Consider the following 1,473-nt stretch of genomic DNA (forward strand, 5'->3'; position numbering starts at 1 on the left):
TGGTCTTGAACCCGTAATTCGTCAGCCCATAGCGGGTCATCATGGGCCTGAGCTTGATGGGGCAGTGGTCGTGCGCTCGGCAGCAGGAATCCAGCTGTCGACGAGGACCCAGCTGGTGGTAGGTGGCCGCCTGGTCGCCCATCCCGCACCACAGCGTCCCTGGGAGGATGCCCTGCAGTGCCGACATGTCCAGCCACCATAATTTGTTGGCTGGAAGAAATGGCACTTGTGCAGATAGTGGTGCAGTGTTTGGATATTTGGTTTACTGTGTAATGGAGGTAGAGGTGTAATACGTTTGGTTCTAATATCATGGTGGTATTTGTTCATGGCATTGGCATATGTGATACTATACAGATTTAAGTAATCATAAAGCTATGAAGTACATGATGTATCTGTTATTCATAAGACTGATTTTTGTCAGACTTATCGATAGTCAAATGCATGGTTTATACGGCCTCGAGAGCTTCATTCATGGTTCAAGACTTCTATCTGCGATTGTAATCACAGCAACTACAATATACTTGTCCTAACATCACAGTAAACAAGATGTGCAGAATCCACATCTTACCAATGCAAAGTTCGGAAAAAAGTCAGTAGTGCAACAGCATGTACAGTCACAAAAAGTTCTGACGTAAACGAAGCTTAGAAACCCTCAGAAAAAAAGGGAAACGTTTGCTCATATTCAGAGATACTTTGGAAACCTGTAACGAAGAGGTTCTTGTGTCATCCGGAATAGGTGGACTACCACCGGAAACGATATCCGAAATGTCTCAGAATATATGAGATTACCTACGTGTTAAGGACGGAATTCGGAACGAGTGTGACCAGTTTCGAATGTGATTGCATACGTTATAAAACAACTGCCCCTATACCTTCCCTAAATTCTCACTATACAAAGCACGCAGAGACCAGGAGTATCTGTATTGATACAACAGTATCACATAACAACTGCCTTTTACCTCCCCTAAACCACACAAAGCGTACAGAGACAACAGTATTACATAACAATTGTCCATACAGTTAACCTACGACCACAATACACAAAGCGCTCACAAGCGACTACGTACCCGGAGTCTGTTGGGCGGCGATCGGCTGCGGTTGGTAGGGCGTGAAGGTCCCACAGAGCGTCACCAGATGGACCATGTGCTGGAAGGGCACGGGCACAAGGGGCATTACGCGGCCGAGGTACGCCAGGGCCTCGCGCTGCTCCCACACCTGACTGAGAAAAGATGCTTCTGTTAATGATACGTTCACAGATAAAGAGATAAACTCATGCATATATCTCCGATACTGATTTAGTAGAAAGTTCGTGTCTGTTGCATTCATCTTATATGTTCAAACATATAACATTCAATTTGATGAATGTATAAATATATAACCTTAAGCATGCAATTTCTTTCCCTATGCCGCTCTATGATATATAATTAAATACAGTACATACCTAAAATCTTTGTGTATTTGTCTGTTTCACTT

At 43.9% G+C, this 1,473-nt stretch overlaps 1 protein-coding gene across 1 annotated transcript in view; it reads right to left on the reverse strand.

Moving 5' to 3' along the window:
• The window catches only part of LOC119593646, an 8,799-nt gene that overhangs the window by 940 nt on the left and 6,386 nt on the right, over positions 1-1,473 (reverse strand). Inside the window, exons 3-4 of the mRNA XM_037942598.1 lie at positions 1,068-1,219; positions 3-210 (exon numbers count right to left, since the gene is read on the reverse strand). Coding sequence (XP_037798526.1) covers positions 3-210; positions 1,068-1,219 — 360 coding nt within the window. The remainder of the gene's footprint in view (positions 1-2; positions 211-1,067; positions 1,220-1,473) is intronic.

The sequence above is a fragment of the Penaeus monodon genome, chromosome 32 (assembly GCF_015228065.2).
Source record: "Penaeus monodon isolate SGIC_2016 chromosome 32, NSTDA_Pmon_1, whole genome shotgun sequence".
Taxonomy (NCBI): domain Eukaryota; kingdom Metazoa; phylum Arthropoda; class Malacostraca; order Decapoda; family Penaeidae; genus Penaeus; species Penaeus monodon.